General features: G+C 44.7%; 1 protein-coding gene and 1 pseudogene across 1 annotated transcript; both read right to left on the reverse strand.

Annotated features, from left to right (window-relative positions):
* Positions 1-1,692: 1,692 nt before the first annotated feature.
* LOC138769403 (phospholipase A2 inhibitor gamma subunit B-like) lies at positions 1,693-25,720 on the reverse strand. The gene is made up of 5 exons (XM_069947844.1): positions 25,589-25,720; positions 9,155-9,274; positions 8,797-8,946; positions 7,773-7,913; positions 1,693-2,941 (listed from the first exon to the last, which is right to left on the reverse strand). The coding sequence occupies exons 1-5, from the start codon at positions 25,707-25,709 to the stop codon at positions 2,748-2,750; spliced, it is 726 nt and encodes a 241-aa protein (XP_069803945.1). The 5' UTR covers positions 25,710-25,720; the 3' UTR covers positions 1,693-2,747.
* Positions 17,368-20,064, reverse strand: LOC138769899 (mucin-22-like; annotated as a pseudogene).
* Positions 25,721-26,963: the final 1,243 nt, after the last annotated feature.

Genomic DNA, 26,963 nt, shown 5'->3' on the forward strand with positions numbered 1-26,963 from the left:
ATAGACTATAATGGGATTGAATATTCGTTCGAATAGTCGAATCTCGGGGCCTATTCTATTTGAATTCTCGAAAGTCAAATATTTCACTACTCGCTCATCTCATCTCACCTCATTAACCACAAGTAGAGGGAGTTCAGCTCCTGAGCCCGTACCACATTGTCCCAGTCCACATCCATAGTAACTGTATACTAAGGAGATGAACCTTCGGTTGCTTTCTTCCTTATATCCTATTACATTACTTTGCTGTTATGTAACTTTTATCCACTTTGTACATGTATTTCTACATTATATTTCTGTCTTTAGTTTTATTTCTGGCGTTATTTTTTCCTACACAATTTATAGCTGTTTATAAAATATATACGCACTAATAATCCATTAAGTATAAGGGAGTCCGGTTGTGCTTCCTTTTCATAGACCTGATAAATAAACAGATTTGGCCCTGAAATGCGTTATCTGTTTTATGTTATAAACTACTTATTGTCTTCAAGAAAACCTTGGTGGGTGGCGTGTCAATGTACTGATATATACTAGTGTTTTGGACCACTGGTTATATCCTTTGCTTGGATCAGGCTAGGAAATTGAAGAATCTTCAACCAATATATATATATATATATATATATATATATATATATATATATATATATAGCTGGTCATGTACAACCACTTGGACCTGTGCACCTGTAGTATATAGTAGGGGGGGGGGTCCTGTATACTTGTAGTATATAGTTGGTGGAGGTCCTGTATACCTGTAGTGTATCATTTTGGGGGTCCTGTAGTGTCCTGTATACCTGTACTGTATAGTTGGAGTAGGGGGTCTACCATTCATTTCTGTGGATATCGTGAGGCAGCTGGCCCTAGCAACCAATCAGATTCCAGCTCCCTGTGAAAATGAAAGTAGTAATCCTATTGGTTGCTAAGGCTTCCAACTGCCATTACTGCTGGGGAGCTGCAGTGCTAATTATACCTGTGTGTGCAGTGTGGAGATTCTCCCATTCATTTCTATGGGACGCTCTTCCCCCTCCCCTCCTGTATATCTAGCAAGGACGGGACCTTCACTCTAACCTTCTCAGGCATCCAATGTATCTGTGGGCCAAATTTAGGGTCAAACAGTTCAGGCTATATATAAGGCTGGTCATGTACAACCACTTTAGGGAGAGGCTTATTCCCATGTTCCATATTCCATGGAAGTTACAGATGGGGAAGAACTGTAGTGGACTCTTTGCTGCACGGCTGTGTTATTACAGTCATGCGAAGATTCAAACACTTTCCCCGCTCCCATGATACATGATGTTGGGCAGGGAAAGAGTTCACTACAGGGCTTCGCTGACCGTAGCTTCCTTGGAATACGGGATATGGGAATAAGCCCTAAATGTTATTCTCACAGTTTGTGTTCTGCACCCTGTTTTTCGCTCGGACTTGCTCTATTGCCCTGCTGTGCCTCCTCTTGCGCTCCCTCTTAATAGATTTTTAGGTCAAAGCAGTGGGTGGCCATCATGAGCTTTGGCATCCCCCATTCTATTAGGTTGAATAACTGCCCCAAGAATAAGACATATCTACACTGACATTGGTGTAGATATAGCTAGTTTCTCTTGACTGAATTTCATAGAAAACACTAAAAATCATAAAACTTTCAACATTCTTAATACCTAGGGACTAACAATACATAAAAATACAATAAACACCCAGGAACAATTATTCAGTTGGATAAAAAAAAAAGTTTAATGTTCCAATGATTGTATTTAAATCTTTTATAACGGTACAGCAATGGGATCAAACTTCACCCCACTAAACATTTAGTAACAAAATGCAATCTTTTGCTCACCTGTGAAAGACAACGCAGGGTCATAGCTGGTACATGATGCATTTCTTACTTGCTGCCATTACACAAATAGGCTCTAATATACAATGTCTAGAAAAATGACCAATGTATGTTATAAATAATAAGGTGCACTTTCAAAGTTAAAGGGGTTTTCCCTCTTCAGCAAGTGACAATATTTGATTAAGATATGGAACCATTTTGTAATCACTGGGGGTCTGAACCCCATCAGTTTTTCAGATGAAGGGGATTTCGAGATCTGTGAACCCCCACAGGTCCATGTTGTTCCAGGCACTGAACAAGCAATGCAACCTGGATGAGTTTGTGTTGTTTCTTTCTTGGACCTTTCATTCATGTCTTTGGCCAAAATTCAGACCAGCATTGACCACAAGTGATGGTGCATCCTATCGATCATCATTTGCTAAAGTTGGCCATACATTTTCTATAGCTGTTGTCCGAACCCTTGTTCGAGAGGAAAAACTGATCCCAGAAACCTCTGGCAGCCGCTTATCCCTCTAAGAACAAAATGATTGGCACGCTGAAATCTGACATTCCCAACTCTTCTGTCCTACAACCATTGGGGTGCCCCCATATAAAAGATGGCCCATCGATCTTTCCAAAAGAAGCTGGCTTTACCCTGACGTGTATGGCTAACATAAGACTTGAAAACCCCTTTAATATCCATATATGTAGATGAAAGTAGCTTATAGTATTGAGGCAAAATATCTTCTTTTACATAATTACTAATTTTTAAGCTCAAAACCTTTAGCAATGTTTCTACCAATTTACATTGTGCAAATATCTAGTTAAAGCTCAACTGAAGTCTGCAATCAGAGTGTAACCTCACATACATACGTGCCCCAAATATACAGAGGAAGCAATAGCCAGGCCGGATCATTGCCCATACATTCCAGCAACTAAATGTCAAGGATTAACAAGAGGATTTCCAAAACAGCCAGAGAGCGATGGCCGCCAGCATCAGATTGGGTTGTACATAGACGCCGTTGTTCAGACAAGTGTTTTCTAGATGGACCTTCATCTTGTTCAGGTTCCACATTTGGCGGGCAGGTTGACACATCTCTTTGGTGGAGCAGCCTTGTACGGTTGTTGTGCTGGTAACATCTCCTGGAGAATAATGAAAGTACCATATATGAATATATATAATAGTATATCACATTAAACTATACAGGAAAAAGTACAAAATATAAGAGACAGAAATATACAACAATAACCAACCTAATATGTTTCTATGAAGAGGTAAGTAGAAGCCTGGATGGCGGCGCGGCTGTGGATATAGTGTACCTGGATTTTGCAAAAGCGTTTGACACAGTTCCTCATGGACGTCTGATGGGTAAGTTAAAGTCTATCGGTTTGGAAAATTTAATGTGTAACTGGATTGAAAACTGGCTTAATAATCGTACCCAGAGAGTGGTGGTCAATGATTCCTACTCCGAATGGTCCCCGGTAATAAGTGGTGTACCCCAAGGGTCAGTACTGGGCCCTCTTCTGTTTAACTTGTTTATTAATGATATTGAGAATGGAATTAACAGCAATGTTTCTATCTTTGCAGATGACACCAAGCTTTGTAGTACAGTACAGTCTATGGAGGATGTGCAGATGTTACAAGCTTTGTAGTACAGTACAGTCTATGGAGGATGTGCAGATGTTACAGGATGACTTAGACACACTGAGTGTTTGGGGCGTCCACTTGGCAAATGAGGTTCAATGTGGATAAATGTAAAGTTATGCACCTTGGTACTAATAACCCACATGCATCATATGTCCTGGGGGGAGTTACTCTGGGAGAGTCGCTGATGGAGAAGGATCTGGGTGTACTTGTAGATAATAAACTACAGAACAGCACACAATGTCAGTCAGCTGCTTCTAAGGCCAGTAGGATATTGTCATGCATTAAAACAGGCCTGAACTCTCGGGACAGGGATATAATATTACTGCTCTATAAAGCTTTGGTGCGGCCCCATCTGGAGTATGCCGTCCAGTTTTGGAACCCGATTCATAAAAAGGATGTTCTAGAGCTGGAGAGGGTACAAAGACGGGCAACTAAACTAATAAGGGGAATGGAGCATCTTAGTTATGAGGAGAGATTAAAAGAATTACATTTGTTTAGTCTGGAGAAGAGACGTTTAAGGGGAGATATGATTAACTTATTTAAATATATAAATGGCCCCTACAAGAAATATGGGGAAAAGATGTTCCAGGTAAAACCCCCTCAAAGGACAAGAGGGCACTGCCTCCGCCTGGAGAAAAAAAGGTTCAATCTCCGGAGGCGACAAGCCTTCTTTACCATGAGAACTGTGAATCTGTGGAACAGTCTACCACAAGATCTGGTCACAGCAAAAACAGTAGAGGGCTTCAAAACCGGCCTAGACAAGTTCTTAGAGCAAAATAATATAAATGCATATGTATAGAACCTATCGCCCCTCCCCCTTCCCTGTATCCATCCCCTCCTTGGTTGAACTTGATGGACATGTGTCTTTTTTCAACCGTATTAACTATGTAACTATAGAGCAAGGCTTGACCCTAGAGATGAGCAAACCGAACTTCCTAAACCAGGATTTATTGTAAACTGTGCAAAAATTTGGTTTATAAACATGGTGGCTGCACAGTGTAGCGTTTAGCTGTTTTAGTGCAGTAGGTTCAGCTTGGAAAAACCCAAACTTTACACCAAAGTTCGTCAAACCTGCCGAACCTGACTTTTAAAAGTTTGCTCATCTCTACTTGACACGTCACTAGAGCAGATACAACTTCTTGTTTGTACACGTGTTTTGGACACTTTCACCACATCATTGATTACCTGGACTCCGCACCTTCCAATGTATTTTGAAAGACTTCTATAGTTGGAAGATTTTCTATAGACCTAAATTTTATTGCCTTCCTACAAACAGTGGACCTTGGGTAGGAGTCTTGGCTATATGGGAAGTCCATTGAGCTCTTTTTGGCTATGTATACCCTACCTGATGTGGCCCTTCACACCTACATGGGACAATGTACCCTGGATAAGTCCAAGTGAAACTGGTGTAGCCATCCTCTCTATATCAGAAATGCCTATCCAGAAAGTGGCGGATAGAAAGATATCCTCCTGGCCAAGATGCCAGACCCTCTCCTTGTGCACAGAACCTGAGACTAATGGCCTTTTCTCTGCCAAAGTGGGTTCTGTTCTAATTTTTATGCTGGGCCTTCCTCAGTGTACCAGAGATCCTTGTTTAACCACCCTGACTATTTCTCACTACAGCTAAGTCAGTTTTCCACATGACAGGAACTCTACCTTAAGGGTACAAACCCACTTGACGTATTTGCTGCGTGAATCAGTCTTAAAAATAAGCAGGCAAAACGCAGGTTGGCTTTATATGATTGTTCTGCGTTAAAATACGCAATTGCGTATTTTTGAAGCATGAAGCTTGTTGTTAGCAAAGCATCAGTTGTTAACAACCTGTGTGAAAAACGCATGTAGCTTCATGCTTCAAAAATACGCAATTGCGTATTTTAACGCAGAACAATCATATAAAGCCAACCTGCGTTTTGCCTGCTTATTTTTAAGACTGATTCACGCAGCAAATACGTCAAGTGGGTTTGTACCCTAAGGACACATTTTTAATAGCTGTTGTCCAAATGTTCATTCACCCATCAGTTATCTCTCCCGACCATCAGTTATCTCTCCCGACCTCCCCATACACATGGACATTCCACACATCTAAATGATTTTGTGTTCTCCATAGGGAAAGGTAAGCCATAGCCAGATTGCTCTGGCACAAGTTTTTCCCTCCTGGAACTACAGGCTTGAGCAGCCACAATCCAGCAAACCTGGTCCTTCTCTCCACTGATGTCATTTATTGGTAAAGAGAAGACACTAAGAGGACACCATACACCATTTAGTGTAGGCAGAACCTTTGGAACTTCCTTGTAGTGGTGGATAAAGTTGTTGTTCTCAGATATTTCTTCAACTTTTTTTGACAAGATCCAGATATTTTTCTCCGTTGTTACAGACCAGTCATCTGAAGGGCGCTCAGAGTCTATATTAGAAGTGAATTTATAGCACTAGGTTCCTCTAATAAAAAAAGGAAACAAATGCCCTAATACACCGCATTATTATTACCATTGGCATGTACAGCACAGACAGCAGCTAGATGGGCCAAGAATGACCACATAAGGTTCTGGTAGGTGTCACAGGTACCTAAAGCCATGCTGACTGCATCCACAGATGCTGGAGGGGTGTAGGAAGGTGTAATATGACGAACTGTACAAACAATTGGGTTCAAGTCTGAGGAATAAGTGGGGTTGGGTAGTACTGGGAGGTCATAGTCATCCTCTTCCAACCAATGTGACATGTTGGATTGTCTTGCTGGAAGATCCCCAGTGAAGACAATAAGCTTGTAAGGGTTACATGATCTACAAGGATGGCTTCATACCCAGACTGGGTGAGAGCGCCAAAACATGGATGAGCAGAAACAGAGAATACCACAATAACATATCTTAAACCATAACGCTGCCACTACCAGCTTGTTTTCTTCTGCCAATATTCATACATTCCATGAAGCAGAAAATGTGGTTCATCAGAGAAGATAACCCTCTACAGATCAGCGGAGAAGACAACTCTTTACTGATCAGCGGAGAAGACAAAGATAATCCTTTCAGTCGAGAAGACAAACCTTTACCAATCAGCGGAGAAGACAACCCTTTACCAACCAGCGGAGAGGACAACCCTTTACCGATCACTGGAGAAGACAACTCTTTACCAATCATCAGAGAAGACAACCCTTTACCGATCACTGGAGAGGACAACCCTTTACCAATCATCATAAAAGACAACCCTTTGCCCACTGGCGGAGAAGACAACCCTTTACAGATCACTGGAGAAGACAGCCCCTAACCGATCACTGGAGAAGACAACCCTTTGGGGATCAGCGGAGAAGACAACCCTTTGGTGATCAGCAGAGAAGACAACCCTTCACCAACCAGCAGAGAAGACAACCCTTTACCAACCAGCAGAGAAGACAACGCTTTACCAACCAGCAGAGAAGACAACCCTTTAGCAACCAGTGGAGAAGACAAGCCTTTACCAACCAGTGGAGAAGACAAGCCTTTACCAACCAGTGGAGAACGACAACACTTAACTGATCTGCAAAGGAGACAACCATTTACCAACCAGTGGAGGTTTTTTTTTTTTTTTTTTTTACATATGGCTGGGGGACCCTTACAAATATAAAAGTGATACTCCCAACCCCACCCCCTGCATCAGTTATGCCTCCCTGTCCTCCTTGTCACCGCCGTATCCCGTTAGAGCTGACCTCTTAGCCAATCACCAACTGTGGAGGGCAGTGACTGGCTAAATGGGCTATAGAATATAAGCAGTCCCTTACATACGTACCTAACACTAAACTTCTTGGGCCAGAGGACTTTTCCATCATTTACTATCAAAGTTTATACCGCACTTGAACAACCTTTAGTCACATACAAAAAATACTCATTGTAGCATCTAAGGGGTGAAACAGCAGTGATCAGAGTTATTCCCATTCTTGGCGACTGCTATATAACACATCCAACATCCAATTATGATTGACAATTATGATTAAAACAAGGATTTCATTGTGATCCCCTAACAGAGTTATACCGGTGGGTGCAATTATATAAGTTCTGATGCTATTTATCTAAATGTCACTGTCAGCATAGATTGTTACAGCAGGCATCATTGGTAAGACAATCAGTTGTCATGGCAACATCTGGCCTTTTACTAGGCCTCTGCAACTGCTATGGCAGATCTACTCTTACAGCCTGTCATAAGCAGGCTATACTAGTAGATCGCCAATTGAACCTACTGATTTATAGAAGGCTCCATCAGGGCAATAGAAGCAACACAATCCCAGCAGAATGGAGAAGATGCAATGTGCGCAAAACCTTAGACAGTCTATAGAACTATTGATCAGGTATTTATTATTACCTGTTGTGGTTGAGACCTGAGTTATACACATCATCTCATTTCCAACGCAGTCGGTGAACAGCTCGGTGTCACACGTCTTAGAATTTGGAGCAAAACACGCTTTACAGGACCTGCCATTTTTTTCACTTGAGTCTGGAGGAACTAGAAAGAAAAAGCCACGATTATGATCAAGTAGGCAAAAAAGTAGAAAATCTGTAAAAAATAGGAATGTAACAGAGCATCCTTTAACCTGTCCCCATCAGGCTGCATTTAGTCTCTCTCCTTCATTTCATACATGTAACATAAGATAAAGGGCGTTCCTGATGAGGAGGAGGGCGGGGAGGCAGAAAGGAGAGGCGGCACAGACCTCGGGCACAGACGCTACAGGCCACGCCTCATTGACTGCAGATTAAAAGATCCTTTTTTACCCTAATCAAGGCACCAGGAGCATTTTAAAAGAGACGACCGGTACTTACTCTCATCGAATGGATGGTATCAGCGGTTTGGGGAGGTGGATACATTATCACATGTCCACCTCTAGGGGTTAGAGACACACATTAGATTTGGCCACCATTAATATGCAGCTTTGTGTAGATAATTAGAATACAAATCTTTACACAAGGGACAGTTGGCTAGAAATTATGCAGTCAGAGATGAGAGGAAGCCTTGATTTACCTTTCAGGTACAGTGTGGACTCTCTGGAGGAGATGAACAGGTCTCAGGCACAGAGCCCATGCTCTCTCCCTCATTCTGTGCACAGCACTAGCTAAGCCCCGCCCCCACTTGCTGTTCTGTCTCGGTCTTTTTGTTGCTAGAGATGGAATTCCCCTAACAACAGGCAGTGAACAGCAGATTGTAGGGATTGAGACACCTAGTGGCTAAGAAGTAAGAGATTTTTTTCTGGGGTTAGGAGTGATTCAAGTGATTTATAGATATGTTGGAAATTAAGTCTCGGACTAAGAACAGTTATTTCCTCGGCACCACCACATGATATCACATATTAATTGTAAAATGATTGACTACACATCCCACATAGAGAACCTACGGGTAGGCTTGGGGGGCAGGCAATCATCGCTGGTACAGCAGGTGGTCCCGGCCTTTATTTTACCATTGGGGAGGCTTATACTCCCAGTTTTGGAGCACAGGTTGTTTTGGGCACATTGTCGGATGTACAGCTTTGAGATTTCCATTCCACCTAGAAAGAAAGAGACAATTATTTTGCTTTGTGGGATAATGGTGATTCTTGTCTTACAGGAGAAGGGATGGAGAAAGGGAAAGGGGGTGGTGAAGGACAGGTTCAGATATGAGAGGTTACATGTAAGGGAGGAGAGGGGGAGGAGGTGAGGATTTAGCAGGGGGTGTGAGTATGAGAGTGGTGGAGGAGGAGGTCCCCTTTAACATACCTATCGATGTAACTGTGTAAGATAACAGGCAGGAGTAGTCTCCGGAGGGGCAGACCATGGAGGACCCATTACATACAGTGCCACTCAGAGATGTGCAGTCAATGCAGGACAGACCGTAACCTGCGGGACAGAAACATGGAGAAGCCTCAGAATCAGTCAATGGAGATTCACAAAAATGTCCAAAATATCCAGAAAAGTCAAAGAAATTACAGTAAAATAACATCACATGACATTCATTAAAGAACAAGCAATGTGTGATACCAAGTACTGGAAAAACAAACTACAATCATCTGCTGCCCCCTGCTGGGTGTAAGTTGAAATGCAATGTTTCCTCTGCTTTTCAGAATTATTCCAATTTTTATTTTATTTTTTGCTTCTATGTGAAAGATCAGATAAAAAATAAATAAATAAATAAAAATCAACACAGATAAATAATATATGGGCAATTGATAAAAGTTACAATATAGGCAGCCTCCTGCTATCACACTGTGCAGAAGGGACTGAGCTATGTACTATTAAGACTCTCAGTGTGATAGGGTGTATGGATTTGCTCTATGCTGAGCTATACGACAGCAAGGGTCCTATCTATGGTCTGTGACCTCCCCTGGTTACCATACAGAATTATTCTACAGTGGTACCTTGGTTTAAGGGCCCTATTCCACCGGACGATTATCGTTCAGATTATCGTTAAATCGTTCGAATCTAAACGATAATCGTTCGGTTGAAATGCAGTTAACGATTAACGACCGAACGAGAAATCGTTGATCGCTTTATAAGACCTGGACCTATTTTTATCGTTGCTCGTTCGCAAAACGTTCGCAAATCGTTCGCATTGAATAAGACGTCGATCGGTCGTTTGCAATAGATACGAACACAATAGCGAATAAATAGTGAAAAAAAACGATCGCAATTACGATCATAAGTAACGATTATCGTTCCATGGAAATGAGTGAACGTTTTCAGGTCTTTCGCAATAGCGGTCGTTTGAGATCGTTAATCGTTAACGATTATGCAAACGATAATCGTCCAGTGGAATAGGGCCCTAAGAGTAACTTGGATTAAAAGCGTTTTGCAAGAACAGCTCACAGTTTTTCAGAATTGTAACTTGGTGTAAGAGCATTGCTTTGGTGTAAGAACTCCCTGTACTGGGTGGGAGGGGGAGTGGGGGAGGGGCATGGTCTGCATAGCGGGGTCTTCAGCACTGTCTACCGGAACAAATTGTGCTTCTAATCCAAGGCACAACTGTACTTGTATAGGCCCTGAGTTAAAGGGGGATTCCAGACCTCAAAAGTTATTCCCTGTCTACACTGCTAAGCTCGGCATGTTTGGCAGCCACTTAGAAAATAAATGAAATTCTGGTTGTGCCTGTCTACTCCATTCACTGGGGGGACATATGGGGGGCTTGGAACCCCACAGATCTGCTAGTTATCCCTTATATGTAGAAAAGGAATGCCCCTTTAAAGTTCAGAGCTGCCTATATGATTCCAGGGGTCTGTGAGCATTCCCTGCTTGTTCAGTGTCTGCACAGATCGCACTTATGATTTTCAGTGTAGCTCTGAAGTATCAAACAAATTCAGTTTTAGAGTAGAGATGGAATTTCCCATCATGGCGCTGACAGACGCGTTCCTAACAGCTGACCCCCTGGCATGCACTGCCCCCCTGGCCTGGTGCATAGTGGGCTATGCATGTCTATTTTACAGTGTCCTGCCATAGAAACACATCTCCCACAGTGCGATATTGCAGGGTAGACTGTGGCCCAGCAGGGGGCTCCAGAGAGACGTCCTGCAACCAGAGAGCTGTAAATGCTCTGCATACCCTGGATGCATGCAATAGCAGCGTAAGATATAAATACAGCTCAATGTTGGTAAAAGGGGGGGGGGGAGTTAGTAGAAGTTATTAATAGTCTATATACGGCTATAAAGAGTCAGTTTTTTCATGGATTTGCAGTGATGTGTCATTTTTGTACTTTTTGTTGATTCTTTGAAAAGCAAAAATCATGGCCCCGGGCACTGTGTACATGCTGCCAAAGTGTTCATAACCCTCCTGTATGAATCTTATGTGCTGATCTCTGTCGTGCCCAAACATATGAGGCTTGTCTCTCAGCACTATGCTGCTGTCATCAGGGAGAGGGTCTCCGACCTTCACCCCCCACCGCATGCCACTGCACAGTGGGGACAGATCCTGTCATGTCGGCTTCTGCTGCCTTTTTATATAGTTTATATATTAGCCTGCAGTGGGGTTATCTATAGTTAGAGTATGGTCCATGCCAAGTTCTTGGTGTCTTGGTTTTAAGGTGTTTTCCTCAGCGACTGCTGATTGGTCTCACTATTCTGCCATTCCATAAGTCCTGGGGGTAACTGAGTTGGAAGACATTGCTAGTACCCAGGAAAAATGATTGGTAAAGCCTGGTTCTGCAGTCTAGTGACCCATCAGCATTGTAACAGGTGGAAACCAGTTCTGGGACAGTAATTTAGGATTATCCATTATCCAACCTCTTTCAGGGGTAAAGGACAGCTGCCAGGGAGTTCTGTGAGGACCAGACAGAGCCAGAGAACCTTCTTGGGATGGAATACAGGTGCAGGAGCAAACCCTCTCAAAACAGCATGTCAGCCAAATGCAGAGGAGCCTTTCTCGAGCTAGAGATGAGCGAGCACGTTCCATCGAGTACAATAAAGTATTGGCCTACTCGAAAGCACTCCATACTTGACCGAGTACTGCATGCTGCTTAGGTCAACAAAAGCTTGTTGAAAGGCTGCCGAGCCCGGATACAGAGACGCAACCAGGCGATAACGCATTACGGTGAAACTGCGTAACCGTACCTGTCACGATTGCCCCTTCCAGATCAGCAATGAGATCTTCTGCTAATTTGGAAGGGGCAATCGTGACAGGTACACTCTAAACCGCATGGGGGCGGGGGAGCAGGTAACGTATATATACCCCTCCGTTCTTCTGTCGTCACGGTCACTGCTCAGTCAATCAGCCAATAAGTGTTCACTCATCTCTAGTCCTTATACACAGACACTGGCCATCTACTAGGCCTTTATAGCCCTATTTACGGAACGATTATCGTTCATAGACTCGCTCCAATGACCGCTCGTTAACAAGCACTTAACAATTTTTTTAAGCAAATGATAACACATAATATGCGTGGAAACGTGAACGATATCTGTAGTGTAACGATTTTTTTGCGGTCGTTACATCGTTACATGGTCGTTTAAAACGTGGGGAAATGTAGGTAGACATTTCAAGAACGACTGAAAGATTTTCTTTTCAACGAAAAGTTTATCGAATTATTGTTGAAAGACCAACGATTTTTTTTCGACATGTTAAAAAAAAATAGTGAACGACTCAACGACGATTTCGCTGTTGTCGTTCGCTCGTTTACAGCTATTCCACAGAACGAATATCGTTAACGAGCGGTCATTTGAACGATTTTATGAACGATAATCGTTCGAAAAAGTTCTGTGGAATAGGGCCTTTAGACTCCATTCACTGATTGAGTCCTAAATTCTTTTACAGCTCAGCGGGTTCACGTCTCCAGTTGGCCCACGGTAATCTGTCACATCAACCAATGGGACCAAACACAGATTATCAAGAAGAAGGTTGTTCAGACCTGGAATGGCTGCCATTGAGCTTCGGCGATCACACCAGTCTCTAAGCTTTGTCTCACTGATGTCTTCCATTGACCACTGAGACTTCTGACTTCTTCCTGATTCTGGTTTGCCCTGTGGTCTGGCTTCTGTCAGTGAGATTGGCGTTCATTTGCAGGGCCTTCAGAAGGCAAGAGTAATCGAGCGGCTGCACAAACGATCACTGTATCGCTTGTTCGGCCTTTTTTAATATATTATTGCTGCACGTCCCCTTTACACGGGATGATGTGCGGCTCAGGCCCGCTTCTGCCATGAGGCAGACTGAGGCTTCTGCCTCAGGCGGCAGCTCCTGTGATCCTGCAGGGGGCGGCAGAATCTTCTCTGCCACTGTCATTTTAGTGAAGTTTAACTTCACTGAAATGACAGCAGCCCCGGCCCCCTAACATTGCTCAGTCCCTGTCCGGCCCCATACAGTGTCGGACTTGCCCTGTACTGTAAGCAGGCACTCACAGGCTCGAGACCCCTCCCCCAGCCAAGATAAAAACCCCAGTCTGATCTTTACCTGTCTGCTGTATGGCTCTGTTGTCACTTGGCCTGGGAGAGGGGCCTTAGCCCTGTGCCGGCTTACAGCAGGCCCGGATTGGTAATTTGCCAGACCGGGCAAATGCCCGCTGGGCTGCCTTGATTTTCAGTCCAGGGGGCCGCCCGGTCTGCATACTTTAGTTACTGCATTAATATAAATAGTGCAGAGGCCGCCTGCTGCGCACTGCTGTGCTGAAGAGGGCCGCTGAGAGACACTGAGGATAGCAGCCGCTGACAGTGTCAGAGCAGTGAGGTGCACATGATGCCAGACGCTGTCGGCCCAGAAGAGGAGGAGGAGGAGCAGATCATCTCATGTACAGTGGTGGGGCCCGGTGGCTGTCTGTTGTCTGTGAGTGTCTAGTATAGTGTGTGCTGTTGTGTGTGATGTCTTCTTAAGCTGCTGAGGCCGGGCTGCTCCACTTTCCTGCGACTCATCACTCATCAGGAGGAACAGATGTCTATGTGCTGTTGAGGTGTTGTTTCTGCTGCATACATCTATGTGTGGTGCCATTTGTCACCATGTCTGTGTGTCTGTCAGTCACTGTGTGTGTGCTGCCATCTCTGCTGTGTGTCACTGTGTCTATGTGTGCTGCTCTGTCTGTGTGTGGTGGGCAGCCGATTACCTGAGTGATGATCCCTCCCATCATCTTCCTCCCCCTGGACCTCCTCCACTGGGCCTGCTGCTGGTGAGTTAACCCCTGCAGCACCCTTGTTATGTTTTCTGTAACTTAATTAAACTGCAGGGGTTAATAAAGTCACTGTGCCATGTGCACCCCTCCCCCACTTAAATACATTAGTGTGTGAGTGTGTGTGTGTGTGTGTGTGTGTGTGTGTGGGGGGGGGGGGGGGGGGGGGATTTGCAGTGCAGGGGTCACTTAGTTCCTTATACTTTGCACTGCAGCACTCTTATGTATTCCAGGGGGCTGCACATTTCACAGTTACTGTATTAACCCCTGCTATACTATATATGTACTGTATATATAACATCCCTCCCCTATATAGTGTATACATTGTCTGCTCTATCATATGTGTGCTTTATATATAACATCCCTCCCCTATATAGTGTGTACATCATCCCCTATACCCCTGCAGTTTATTAAAAGCACTGTGCCATGTGCACCCCCTCCCCCTCTTGAATACATTAGGGTGCTGCAGTGCAGGGGTTACTATATTGGGGAGGGGGGGGGGGCACATGGTACAGTTACTCTATTAAATGAATAGCGGCGCAAAAAACTGACATTTTTTGCGGCGCCACTAGCGATCCCAGCCGGAGTGTATACTATGGGGGGAAACTGGCTCAGTTGCCCCTAGCAACCAATCAGATTCCTCCTTTCATTCCTCACAGACACTTTGGAAAATTAAAGTTGGAATCTGATTGGTTGCTAGGGGCAACTGGGCCAGTTTCACTTTACACCATGTTTGATAAATCTCCCCCATAGTATACACTCCGGCTGGGATCCCTCAGCTGCAGCACAATGCAAGTAAAGTATTAATCACGGCCGTGTTGCAAATCGGAAACAACGGCTGTGATTAATACTTTACTTACGTTGTGTGAACATGGCCTAAGGGTATAAACCCACACACCGTATAAGCAGCGTATTTACTGCTGCGATACGCAGCAAATACGCAGCAAACACGCAGCAAATACGCAGCAAAAACGCAGCAGATTATATCTAAATAACTGAACACAGCATCAAATCTGTACCAACAAATCTGCTGCATATTTGCTGCGTATTTGTTGCGTATCTGCTGTGTATACGGTGTGTGGGTTTGTACCCTAAATATGCAACAAGCCAGCTGCATCCACTCACTGAAAAATCCACAGGTGCACAAATCACTTCAAAGCAGAAGCTTCCCAAAAAAAAAAAAAAAAAATTTCAGCACTGATGTGGATTAAAAACGTTTATTTTCAAAAAACTTGTCTTTTATTTTCAATATGGGACAGTCATGGAAAAAACATAGTTTCCACGTTTTGGCGAGAGCCTTGTTCACAACCATTTGTGAACAAGGCTCTCGCCGAAACGCATAAACAATGTTTTTTCCATGACTGTCTCATATTGAAAATAAAAGACAAGTTTTTAATCCACATCAGTGCTGAAAAAAATAGTTTTTTGGATACATAGAGTAAATTAGACATAAAAATTCGCAAGTAAATTGCTTGTGTGAAACCGACCATATTTTTATACATTACTGCGTGAAACTGCAAATTTTGTGGGCTGGTGGGATTTGTGTGCCAGGGCTGCATTTTGGTCCCAGTCCGGCCCTGGCTTACAGTATAGGGGAAGAGAGCAGTGGATAGAGGAGTCCCGTTGTGTGAGTAGGGGGAGGGGGGTGCTTTCTCCTCCTGTCACTGTCAGGCCCATGTCCCAGTGTAGGTGGAGGAGAAGGAGATGAGGTTACCCTGCTGCTGCTAAACTTTCTGCTGGGAAGTCTGTATGTGTGAGGCAGCTTTAGGGTTAATCTTCACAAGAGGTGCTTCCCTGTGGTGGAGGACCTGTGACCTGTGCACGGCCTGTGTGCCTCCTCCTACCTCTTCAACCTCCCTGTGCAGCCTCCAGGACCTTCTGTCTCCCTCCATGTCTACCCCTGGCTTTTGAGTAAGAAAACTTGTGCTCACTGTCTGTCTGTATTAATATCTCTATCACCTCTTTTAGTTTATCTATCTATCTGGAACTTGTAGTACAACAATTTCAGCTTAAATATTATGCCTGGTACAAAGTAAGAGTCTTATGAGGTTCTGCAGCAGCTGAGGTGTGTTATGAGGTCCAGCATAACATCATAATACACATTGAAAAAATAATAAGTTTACTGATAGCTGCGGTATTCACATGGGAATAGTTGATAAACAATTGATTCTAGGATTGGGGGGGGGGGGCGCCATTTAAATTTTCGCCTCAGGCAGCACAAAAGCTAGAATCGGCCCTGGTGCGGCTGATAGCAATACATTGCACTGCCTGCATAAAAGATTCGATCAGCCGTTGAACGGCCATTTTTCAGCTCCTCGGCTGATCAATGCCACTTTTACACGGGCCGATTATATCCATCGATGGAGTTCCTTAAAGCTTTAGACTTGGATCCAATCACTAGATTACACTTAGGTCTTTTGACAACAATTTAACAACTCTGGACTTTTCCAGACCTTGGCCAGAGGGGCAGTTACCATAGCAACCAATCAGATTCCAGCTTTCATTTTGTTAAAAAGTCTTTAAAAAAAAAAAAACTATGCTGGGATCTGATTGGTTGCTATGGTTTTATACATCTCCATCATGTTTGCTTCATGGTGTTAATCTTGAGGCTTTTTAGATAGGTGTCTCCTGAAAATCCCCAAAGAACATTGACCAAATCCTCCTTAAATGGGGGATCGGTGAAGGACAAAGGTTCCCACTTAAAGGTGAGGTGACACCATAGCTAAAAAAACAGAGCCCTAAATGTCATCCAGGTTCACCCCCTCAATGAGTCTGTTTGGACAGTTTGCCCCTCCCCCTCCTATTGTTTTTGATCCCACGGACCCCGTAACATCTATCGTTTTGGCTCCTCACAGTCCTTTATAAGTGAGCCAGTGGTCATTTGTTTTACACATTGCAGGTCATGTCCTCTTCTTCTATAAACAGGACTCAGAAATTCCTATTCACCAGATGATATGTAGGTCCGGCCAAGGTACACGCTGCGCCCTAATTCCATCTCCGGACAGGGGAGCGCCCGCTCGGCTCCTTAACATTCCTGAAAGATTTGCAATGTTTATAACAAATTCTGAATAAATTAAAAATTCTGTCTCAGGTGACCCCATGTCTCATCCCCACAATTCCCGGGGCTAACATTGACCCCTATCCTCCATGGAGCCCTAGACTCAGTCTTAGTTCCTATAGATGTAGCAGTGGTCTCAGCTCCAATGCATGTAGTGGTGGTCTCAGCTCCTATGGATGTAGTGGTGGTCTCAGCTATTATTGATATAGCTGTGGTCTCAGCTCCTATGGATGTAGTGGTGGTCTCAGCTATTATTGATATAGCTGTGGTCTCAGCTCCTATGGATGTAGCAGTGGTCTAAGCTCCAATGGATGTAGTGGTGGTGGTCTCAGCTCCAATGGATGTAGTGGTGGTCTCAGCTCCTATGGATGTAGCGGTGGTCTCAGCTCCTATTGATATAGCTGTGGTCTCAGCTCCTATGGATGTAGCAGTGGTCTCAGCTCCTATGGATGTAGCGGTGGTCTCAGCTCCTATGGATGTAGCGGTGGTCTCAGCTCCTATTGATGTAGCAGTGGTCTCAGCTCCTATGGATGTAGCAGTGGTCTCAGCTCCTACTGATGTAGCTGTGGTCTCAGCTCCTATGGATGTAGCAGTGGTCTCAGCTCCTATGGATGTAGCAGTGGTCTCAGCTCCTATGGATGTAGAAATGGTCTCAGCTCCTATTGGTGTAGCGGTGGTCTCAGTTCCTATAGATGTAGCAGTGGTCTCAGCTCCTATAGATGTAGCAGTGGTCTCAGCTCCTATGGATGTAGCAGTGGTCTCAGCTCCTACTGATGTAGCTGTGGTCTCAGCTCCTATGGATGTAGCAGTGGTCTCAGCTCCTATGGATGTAGCAGTGGTCTCAGCTCCTATGGATGTAGCGGTGGTCTCAGCTCCTATTGATATAGCTGTGGTCTCAGCTCCTATGGATGTAGCAGTGGTCTCAGTTCCTATAGATGTAGTGGTGGTCTCAGCTCCTATGGATGTAGAAATGGTCTCAGCTCCTATGGATGTAGCAGTGGTCTCAGCTCCTATTGATGTAGCTGTGGTCTCAGCTCCTATTAATGTAGCGGTGGTCTCAGCTCCAATGGATGTAGCGGTGGTCTCAGCTCCAATGGATGTAGTGGTGGTCTTAGCTCCTATGGATGTAGCGGTGGTCTCAGCTCCTATGGATGTAGCGGTGGTCTCAGCTCCTATGGATGTAGCGGTGGTCTCAGCTCCTATGGATGTAGCGGTGGTCTCAGCTCCTATGGATGTAGCGGTGGTCTCAGCTCCAATGGATGTAGTGGTGGTCTCAGTTCCTATAGATGTAGTAGTGGTCTCAGCTCCTATGGATGTAGTGGTGGTCTCAGTTCCTACTGATGTAGTGGTGGTCTCAGTTCCTATACATGTAGCAGTGGTCTCAGCTCTTTTATTGATGTAGCAGTGCTCTCAGCTCCTACTGATGTAGTGGTGGACTTAGCTCCTATTGGTGTAACTGTGGTCTCAGCTCCAATGGATGTAGTGGTGGTCTCAGTTCCTATGGATGTAGTGGTGGTCTTAGGTCCTACTGATGTAGCAGTGGTCTCAGCTCCTACTGATGTAGCTGTGGTCTCAGCTCCTATGGATGTAGCGGTGGTCTCAGCTCCTATGGATGTAGCTGTGGTCTCAGCTCCTACTGATGTAGCTGTGGTCTCAGCTCCTATGGATGTAGCAGTGGTCTCAGCTCCTATGGATGTAGCTGTGGTCTCAGCTCCTACTGATGTAGCTGTGGTCTCAGCTCCTATGGATGTAGCTGTGGTCTCAGCTCCTATGGATGTAGCAGTGGTCTCAGCTCCTATGAATGTAGCAGTGGTCTCAGCTCCTACTGATGTAGCTGTGGTCTCAGCTCCTATTGGTGTAGCGGTGGTCTCAGCTCCTACTGATGTAGCAGTGGTCTCAGCTCATATTGATGTATCAGTGGTCTCAGCTCCTATTGATGTAGCTGTGGTCTCAGCTCCAATGGATGTAGCGGTGGTCTCAGTTCCTATAGATGTAGCAGTGGTCTCAGCTCCTATGGATGTAGTGGTGGTCTCAGTTCCTACTGATGTAGTGGTGGTCTCAGTTCCTATAGATGTAGCAGTGGTCTCAGCTCTCTTATTGATGTAGCAGTGGTCTCAGCTCATATTGGTGTAGTAGTGGTCTAGGCTTCTATGGATGTAGTGGTGGTCTCGGCTCCTATGGATGTAGTGGTGGTCTCAGCTCCTATTGGTGTAGCAGTGGTCTCAGCTCATATTGGTGTAGTGGTGGTCTAGGCTCCTATGGATGTAGTGGTGGTCTCAGCTCCTATTGATGTAGTGGTGGTCTCTGCTCCCATTGGTGTAGCTGTGGTCTCAGTACCTATGGATGTAGCGGTGGTTTCAGCTCCTATTGGTGTAGCTGTGGTCTCAGCTTCTATGGATGTAGTGCTGGTCTCAGCCCCTATTGATGTAGCAGTGGTCTCAGGTCCTATGGATGTAGAAATGGTCTCAGCTCCTATGGATGTAGTGGTGGTCTTGGCTACTATTGGTGCAGCGGTGGTCTCAGCTCCTAATGATGTAGCGGTGGTCTCAGCTCCCATTGATGTAGTGGTGGTCTCTGCTTCTACTGGTGTAGTGGTGGTCTCAGCTCCTATGGATGTAGTGGGGGTCTCAGCTCCTATTGGTGTAGTGGTGGTCTTAGCTCCTATGGATGTAGTGGAGGTCTCTGCTCCTATTGGTGTTGCGGTGATCTCAGCTCCTATTGATGTAGCAGTGGTCTCAGCTCCTATTGGTCTAGCTGTCATCTCATCTCCTATGGATGTGTGGTCTCAGCTCCTATTGATGTAGTGGTGGTCTCTGCTCCTATTGATGTAGTGGTGGTCTCTGCTCCTATCGGTGCAGCGGTGGTCTCAGCTCCTATTGATGTAGTGGTGGTCTCAGCTTGCACACCGAGGTCTCTGGCCGCCCCAGAGAGGAATTCCATCATCTCACACCACGTCTCAGCTACTCCTGGCACCGGGTGCAGGAATCCAGTCATATTAGTGGGACAAGATCTGAAGTATTAATATGCCGAAGGGACATGAACTCCTGTACTTATCCAAAGGTCAAAAGATGCATTCCACTATGCAATGCTAAAACAAGGAGGGTGGTGGCTGCTCAGAGAATAAGCCATGGCTGCAAGAAAAACTTGTAGAAAGGACGACCTGACTACTGGACATGACCCTGATATAGTTCTCATATACTCTATACAGAGAGCACTACAACCTCCAACATAACCCAACCACTGGACAAAACCCCAAATAGTTCTCTTATACTTTATACATAGAACACTACAGGCCCCAACATAAACTGACACTGCACATCATTATATTATATATATTATTTGATTAGCTGTGACTGCTGAAGTTGGATGCATCTCTAGCCATAAGCTGTATCCATGTTTTCCAGGACTCCCTAGGGCTGCCACCAACTTTACCAACCACGACTAATCAAATGCTGCACGTTTGGGTTAGGACGAGTCAGAGCATGCTCGACATTTACTCAACTCTCATATGAATTATTATTAATTAGGGCTGCACGGACATCGCTAATGATACACACACACACACACACACATATATATATATATATATATATATATATATATATATATATATATATATATATATATACACATACAGCCATTGCTGCCCAGTCATCGAGCCGTATATAGACTCTCTCACCTGGAAATGAAATGTTGGGTTGTCTAATACAGCCCTTAGTGCCGCTATTTCTTCACATCTATATCTATACCTATACATCTTCACTCTACAGTCAACCAGATTGGTCCAGTGTGGGATACTAACCTGTAAATGGTTAAATGGTGCCAACCCCCTTCATGACCATAATATAATTCTACTATAATTTACTGTATACACACAACACTACAACCCCCAACATGTTATGACCTGTTATGGCTGAGTTGTCCCGTGCTCCGCGCCACCGCTGCACCCTCTCCCTATGTTCTCCCTGCTCATGCCTTCATGGTAGATGTCAGTGCCCACATGCCAGGGCTCGGTGCCGCCCCTCTTCAGCCCCTCAGAGTGCCTTACCCGGTCATGCTCCTGTCTGCCCAGCCACACTCTGCCCGGCATGCGCGTCCCCACCTCCTCTCCTGACATTACCTGTTGCATGCTTCCATTAAGAGTGTGGTCCCAACTATCCCGTGATTTCTGCCTGTGGTTCCTGGTTCCTACTTCCTGTGGTTCCTGTGGTTCCTGTCTGTGACTGCTATCTAGAGATGAGCGGAACTTTCGGACTTTTAGTCCGAAAGCCGCTCACTCCAGTGCGATGCCTGCGACCCCGGGTGCATAGTTGCGCTCCCGGGAATCTGCGGCTGGGATCTTCCAGGGAATTCAATATACATTCTCTGGAAATCCAGGGAATGTATCTTGAATTCCCTGGAAGATCCTGGGATAGCAGGCATACTAATTGTGCGAAGATGCAGTCGGACCAAAAGTCCGACGGTTTGCTCATCCCTACTGCAATCCCAGTTCCAGCTGTGAGTCCTGCTATCTGTCTCCAGCTGCACCTCGCCAGCCACAAGCCAAATCAGGGGTAGCGACCTAGGGGTTGCCTGCCGCAGCAAGCCCATCCTGCCTTGTGGTTGGCACTGGTGAAGACCAGCGGCCCCATAGGGTCCTATTACATGGAGTGGTTTTTATCGATTAACAACTAACGATAAACTATCGCAAACGAGATTGTTTATCGTTAACCTGAAATCGTTCACCATATTACACAGAACGATAGTCGTTAGTTACTATCGTTACTATGATCGTTTATTCCATCTGATCCCATCAAACCAATGGGCAATGTGCTATTACACTGAACGATTAGTGAGAAAATAAGGAACCTGAGCGAACGGATGTGGAATTACAGAGAAGAATTAGCAAACGATTAACGATAATTTTAGGTTCAGATCTAAATCAGTCATCAATAACATACGAACGATCGTTGCCTGCAATTACACAGAACTATTGTCGATTAAATTCGAACGATATAACGTTTTTTTCGCACGATAATCGTCCCGTGTAATAGGGCCCATAGACTCCGCTCCCTGGTGCAGCTTACGTCATCGCTAGTAGTGGTACAATGGATCCATGACTCCAGTCATTACATGACCACTGGATCAAAATACAATTCTTTCATACTCTATGCATATAATCAGGGGCGGTCTTGGCATTTCTGGGGCCCCAAGCGAAGTTATGTCTGGGCCCCCTCGACCAGCGTTCCAAAACAATAGACCACTGTGTGTTGCCCCCAGTAGTTTATACCCCTTGTGCGCTACCGCCAGTAATATATACTCCTTGTGTGCTTCCCCAATAGTATATACCCCTTGTGTCCTGCCCCCTGTGTGTTTTCCCCCAGTTATATATAGCCCCCCGTGTGCTCCCATAGAAGTATATAGACCTCCTGTGTGCTGCCCAAGTTGTATATAGACCCCATGTGTGCTGCCCCCAGTTGTATATACCCCCTGTGTGCTCCCCCACTAGTATATAGGCCCCCTGTGTGCTCCCTCAGGGGTATTTAGCCCCCCTGTGTGCTCCCCCACTTGGATAAAGACCCCTGTGTGCTCCTCCAGTAGTATATAAACCCCCTGTGTGGTTCCCCCAGTAGTATATAGACCCCCTGTGTGCCCCACCAGTATTATATAGACCCCTTGTGTGCTGCCCCAGTAGTATACAGACCCCTGTGTGCTCCCCCAGTTATATATAGACCACCTGTGTGCCTCACAAGTAGTATATAGACCCCCTGTATGTTCCCCCAGTAGTAAATAGACCCCCTGTGTGCCCCACCAGTAGTATATAGACCCCTGTGTGCTCCCCCAGTAGTATATAGCCCCCCTGTGTGCTCCCCCACTTGGATATAGACCTCCTGTGTGCTTTCCAAGTTGTATATAGACCCCATTCTGCTGCCCCAAGCAGTATATAGGCCCCCTGTGTGCTGCCCCCAGTAGTATATAGACCCCTCTGTAAAGCCCCAGTAGTCTATAGCCCCCCTGTGTGTTCCCCCTGTTATATAGCCCCCCTGTGTGCTCCCCCCATTTATATAGACCCCCGATGTGTGCTCCCCCAGTTAAACAGACCCCTGTGTGCTCCCCCTCCCATATAGTATATAACACAATAAAACAAACACTTATACTCACCTGGGTCCGGGCGTCTCCTCTTCTCTTCACTCTTGTGGCCGCAGGAAGGGTTTTCCCTGCGATCACAAGAGGCCGCACTCCCCTTGTCCTGGCGCCGTTGCTCCAGTGATGTCACTGGAGCGCCGGCACCACAAGGACAAAGCTGCCACTTGTGACCGCAGGGAAAACCCTTCCTGCGGCCACAAGAGTGACTGACAGGAAGGGGGCCAATGTCTCCCGCCCTGTCAGTGCTGCTGCATGTAACTATGAGCGTTCATTACGAGTGCTCATAGTTACAGTTCAGATGGCAGCAGCAAGCGGGGCAGCGGCCCTGTCCAGCGGTCTTGAGCACAAGAGCGGGGCATGGGGGCCCCCTTGGATGTTGGGGGCCCCAAGCGATCGATTGGTGTGCTTGGTGCCAAAGACCGCCACTGCATATAATACTACAACCCCTGACACGACCCCACCAGTGGACATGACCATTATACAATCTCATTATACTGTGTACACAGAACACTAAATCTCCAAACATGACCTGACCAATGGACAAAGCCCGGCTATATGTGCCTTGTATTGTACCTCTATTTGCTACGTAATTACTCTTTGCTATGGATGGTTGAGATACATTCACTCTGTGTATCTAAATATACATGATAAGCAAAACGGCATTACATTGGGTGTGGTGACTCCCTTACTGTAAAATCTGATATGTCTGGCAGCTTCCCAACATTGTGCTGGCAGCTTTCCCTGTCATTTCCCTACTATAAACCAACAAAGCTCTTCATGTCCTGCCGCGTCTTATATCAGCTCAGAAACAAACAACAACATAAACATCAGACGTAACAACCTAAATTAAATGAGCTACAAATCTGATGACGTCTGGGGAAGATGGTGGACAATGAGCAATGGACCATAGGGGGTTTTGTTGAGGTCTGTCATGGTAAATAAGCAGAAATACATGGGCCGGGGTTATATCACTGCTGAGGGTGGGAGGCTGGGGTATTGTAGCTGATAGCTACGGTCGACACCAGAGGGAGACATATCAACTTTACAACCCAATTAGCTCAAGGCAAGAGGGTCCCAACAGTAAAGGGGACGATGTTGATAAATCCAATGTCTCATAACAGGTATATTGAACAAGTAATTATTAAAGTTATTGAACCACCAGGGGCCCTAGATCTCCAGCTTTTGCAACGTCATGACCCATCCCAGGAATGCCTTCTCAGCCGGGACAGTTCTGCAGTCACTGACTGGCCCTAATCCACCAGGTCGTGACAACATCAGAACCCGGGAGAAGCTGGAGCCCAATGGTGGTTGTTGGGCCATGTGACACGGGGCTACAGGGGAACAGGAACAGGCAACTAGAACTTCTTTATTATATTCCCGCATTCCCCTGCCTTCAGATTTTTCAAACCTTGACTTGAATTGAAATCTTCTTCCAAAAGGCGGAGTCAGAGAGGTGCCCTACATAGCCTTCTTCCCAGAATTCCTGGTGTAGCATGAATGGCCTGTAAGTCTCCATACATCTTTATAGGACCCTCCACAAAGAGAAGCCTTACCCCTCAGGTCCCAAAACAATCAAAATTCAACATTAAACAGTTTTTGCCAGTGACATGAATTTACCAAGACCAACAGAAAAGTAGAAAAAAAACAATGGTATCTGGGAATCCGCATAAAGTAAAAGTTATTCACCTTGTGGCCTCTTGGTTTGTGTTGTAGCTAAGGGTTGTGGTTTTACTTCAGGATATAGCAGCTGCCACCACTTGTCTTATCTCAGCACGATCGCAATGATATATCCTCCTCATACACTCTTTCTATTCACACAGAGTCAGACTCACAACCTATATAAACTTACTATATAAAGGAACTATAACCCTCCACATCCAACCCCTTTAAATCCTATCCTCTGTGCAGCAAAATAGACACGTCTAATGATATGCTGTATTTTATAATTTATCTCTTTATCTTATAACGAATACAGTTTATCGTATAACGGTGGAGATTGTTAACAGGATGCTGCTGACTTCACTGACCGCGGCTGATGAGGATGGCAAAAATTAACTGTTTCTTGGTTTCAGTGGTGAAAAGAATAAAATATTAACTTTGCCTAAACTCAAAAAATTTCTATAAGAATAAGGAAAGAGAAAAATGCAGCTGGAGATGTGCAGATATAGCAGAGCCAAGTTAATATTACCATATGTTACCTGTGGTTTTAAATAAAATCTGATATAGTTATCCCTATAATTATTATACTACATACAGATCTGAACACATTAGATAACATCCCAGGCTGCCTCTTCTATGTCTTCTTCTATTTATAAGCACAGCATTCCCGTTCAGTGGTTGTATTACAGCAAGCAACGTTACATGTTATATTATTTAAGTAAAATGTCCTTACCTGTAGCTGCAATAGCGGACAGGAGGCAGGTGAGCAGCAGACAGGAGCTCATTGTCAATGCAGCTTCCAGGACTATTATAGGAGCGTTAATCTCAGCTGCCCGGGTTCTGTTATAATACATCCATGGGTGTTGCCAGGACTTGACAGATGGGAGGGGTGGGGGGGACCTGGAGATGACATGTTCCATGAAAAGTACTGAAGGTTTGCTTGTTTACTTATTGTTTTTATTATTAACCCCTCGGTGACCGCAAGAGTTTTCCACAGTGTAGAAAAAATTCTAACTATGGGACGTGAACATTTTGTAAACTTTTTTTTTTATACCTAACAGAAAGTAAAACAAGAATCAGTATTCTTAAAAACAGAGTGGCAGTGTCAGACTTGCCTTCCTGCAGATGCTGCAAAACTACAGAGCTTCGGCTGTCCAGCCATGATGGGAATTGTAGTTTTACCGCAGCTGGAGGGCTGCAAAGTGTTTATTTAGGCTATGATCACACAATTTTTATTTTTATTTTTAACAAGAATTGGAGGGATCCAATAAATTTAAACTCAAATCCAACTTAAAACATTTTCAATAAATTCACATAACATTGGAGGGGGGAAAACTTAAAACTTCCTTGCCCAAAATAAGGGACATATTGCCCAATAAAAACTGGTTTACATGACCTGCACCTCATTTTCAATGTGTTCAAGCACTTTTGAGACATTTTTGTGGCATGCATGATGAAGGGGTGTGGCTTACTGAAAAGTGGGTGTGGTTCTGTTGAAAAGGGTTGTGGCTTACTGGAAAGTGGGTATGTTTATCTTGAAAAGGGTGTGTGGCTTAAATGTGTCGACAGTGTGCTACATTTGTAAGTACATTTATGGGCTCAAAGTAAACCAATGTATAGATGCTGCAAACAGACTAGATACTGTAGGAGAAAGTTGTGTCCAATTTTCAGAGTAACTGGTTAAACATATGGCTGGCACTTACAAGTTCTCACAAGATTACACTGTTGAAGAACTAGAAAATTTGGGGATTATTTTCCCCATTGACTTCAGTGGAAAAAACTTAAATTTACCCAACTGAGATCAATGGGGAAAATAAACAACATTATTCAGATTCTTCTATATCTAAAAATTAGAGAAAAGAATCTTCTTTTTAAAGCCATCTAAAATTTGATTCAAAATACTTTGACTCAAAACACTGTTTAAAAAAGCTCTGTGTGAACACAGCCATATAACGTAGCCTTTATCAGAGTTAGTTTGTCCAGGATTAGATAAACCTGGCTGCTTTCCGATAGATACAGTGACTCATCTGTCCTTGGTTGTGTCTGGTTTTGCAGCTCAGTGCCCATTAAAGTGAATTGAGCCAAACTGCAGTACAACACATAACCTG

The sequence above is a fragment of the Dendropsophus ebraccatus genome, chromosome 12 (assembly GCF_027789765.1).
Source record: "Dendropsophus ebraccatus isolate aDenEbr1 chromosome 12, aDenEbr1.pat, whole genome shotgun sequence".
Classification (NCBI taxonomy): domain Eukaryota; kingdom Metazoa; phylum Chordata; class Amphibia; order Anura; family Hylidae; genus Dendropsophus; species Dendropsophus ebraccatus.